Raw genomic sequence first — 1,518 nt, forward strand, 5'->3', positions numbered from 1 at the left:
ATCTAGGAATAATTATAAGGCCTACAACTCTTCATACTAAGACTTCCCCTATGAGCTCAACAACAGGTTTGAGGCACCGTATACGTACCCAGCCACGGAGAACTGATTTAGTATAGGCCTTTTTGTGTGTTTAGTAAGAGTTTTACATGGATCGTAACTGCATAATATGGACATAATATGAGCGCGGGAAACATGTTTATTGCTTTCACAACAGCTAACAGTACGCCTTGATTTGAGTCAATATTTCGATTAGAATAGTAAAAATCCTTGGTAAATATCTTATTTTAATAATGTTAAAATAACGGTATTTCAAGTATTACTAAAGGCCAATGGCTATCAAATCAAGAATTCTGTAAGGATCAACGACGGAGAACTGATCTTTTAACTTTGTGCATTTAAAATACTTCCTTAATTCGGGTCTCTCCAAAGTCTGGACATTCTGTTAAAGATGTGCCTAATGGTGAAATAATATGTGTCCCATCCGACACAGAACGATTTCTCATCTCCCCGAAGGAGGTTAAGGCCAAGGTCTACAGTGAAAACTAAAAGCTAGACTGGTAACTTCCCATCTATTTACTTGAGATAACCATACCCCACAGAGATTTTCTTCACAAATGAAACATTTAATTTTTCGAAAAATGCTTTGGTTGCCATGGAAACGGGAAAAAAACAGCTGCCATCTTGGATTTTTTAGTATATTTCCATGGAACATTATTTTTTATTTCGTTGTCCACCCAACTGTCATGAAAGTTGGCACACATACTATCATTAACATCATGCACATTTTGTCCGATTTTCAGTTCACTAAATGAATAGCTGTATTTTTTAACGATTTTTTGAAACTGGTGTATGTATATTATGCAATTATAAGCTCTCCCCTAACATTTTTTTAAAAAATCGTTTTTTAAAAATGTGTCGGGCAGGTGTGTCTGATACGCAATCGAGTAAAAATGACTTTGTCTCTTCTGGAGAGGCCCGAAGGTTTTCGTGGACCCAGTTTGGGTAAAATGTTGTGAAGTGTATTGTTTATCATTTAGTTTCCCCCAATGAGTCTCCCACAGACTGGGGGGTTTAGTTTTTGAAAAACTTTTTTTTTTTAAAGTCAGTCTATGTGAGAGAGTTCGTCGTTGATCCTCTACAGAAGAGACAAGGATTCCTTCGCCAGGTGATCCACCTGCTCGTTTCCTCGATGCTCAAATTGCTTATACAGGGTGCCCACCACGGCTGGATAGGGCTAATCGTCCTACTCGGTCGCCTAAAAAACTAACGTGTTTGTTTTCAGTTTCAGGCGATCGAGTCGGGCGATCGGCCCGATCCAGACGCAGAGGGCACCCCGTATTAGTAGTTAGTAGCCATGCAATAACACAATAGCTCTACTTTTCAGTCAAAGTGTGTATTTTTTGTTGCAACCTAGGTGTCTATTTTTGAGTGTATGAGTGTGTCATTTGTGAGTGTATGAGTGTGTCATTTGTGAGTGTATGAGTGTGTCATTTGTGAGTGTATGAGTGTGTCATTTGT

At 38.6% G+C, this 1,518-nt stretch overlaps 2 protein-coding genes across 6 annotated transcripts in view; both read left to right on the forward strand.

Moving 5' to 3' along the window:
* The window catches only part of LOC101856134 (SID1 transmembrane family member 2), a 71,569-nt gene that overhangs the window by 6,254 nt on the left and 63,797 nt on the right, over positions 1-1,518 (forward strand). The window lies entirely within an intron of this gene.
* LOC106013345 (uncharacterized oxidoreductase Lmo0432) overlaps positions 911-1,518 on the forward strand; it is a gene marked incomplete at its 3' end in the record, with an annotated part of 10,506 nt that continues 9,898 nt past the window's right edge. Inside the window, 1 exon segment of the mRNA XM_013088817.1 lies at positions 911-923. Coding sequence (XP_012944271.1) covers positions 911-923 — 13 coding nt within the window.

This window comes from Aplysia californica, unplaced genomic scaffold (genome assembly GCF_000002075.1).
Source record: "Aplysia californica isolate F4 #8 unplaced genomic scaffold, AplCal3.0 scaffold00817, whole genome shotgun sequence".
In the NCBI taxonomy this organism is placed as follows: domain Eukaryota; kingdom Metazoa; phylum Mollusca; class Gastropoda; order Aplysiida; family Aplysiidae; genus Aplysia; species Aplysia californica.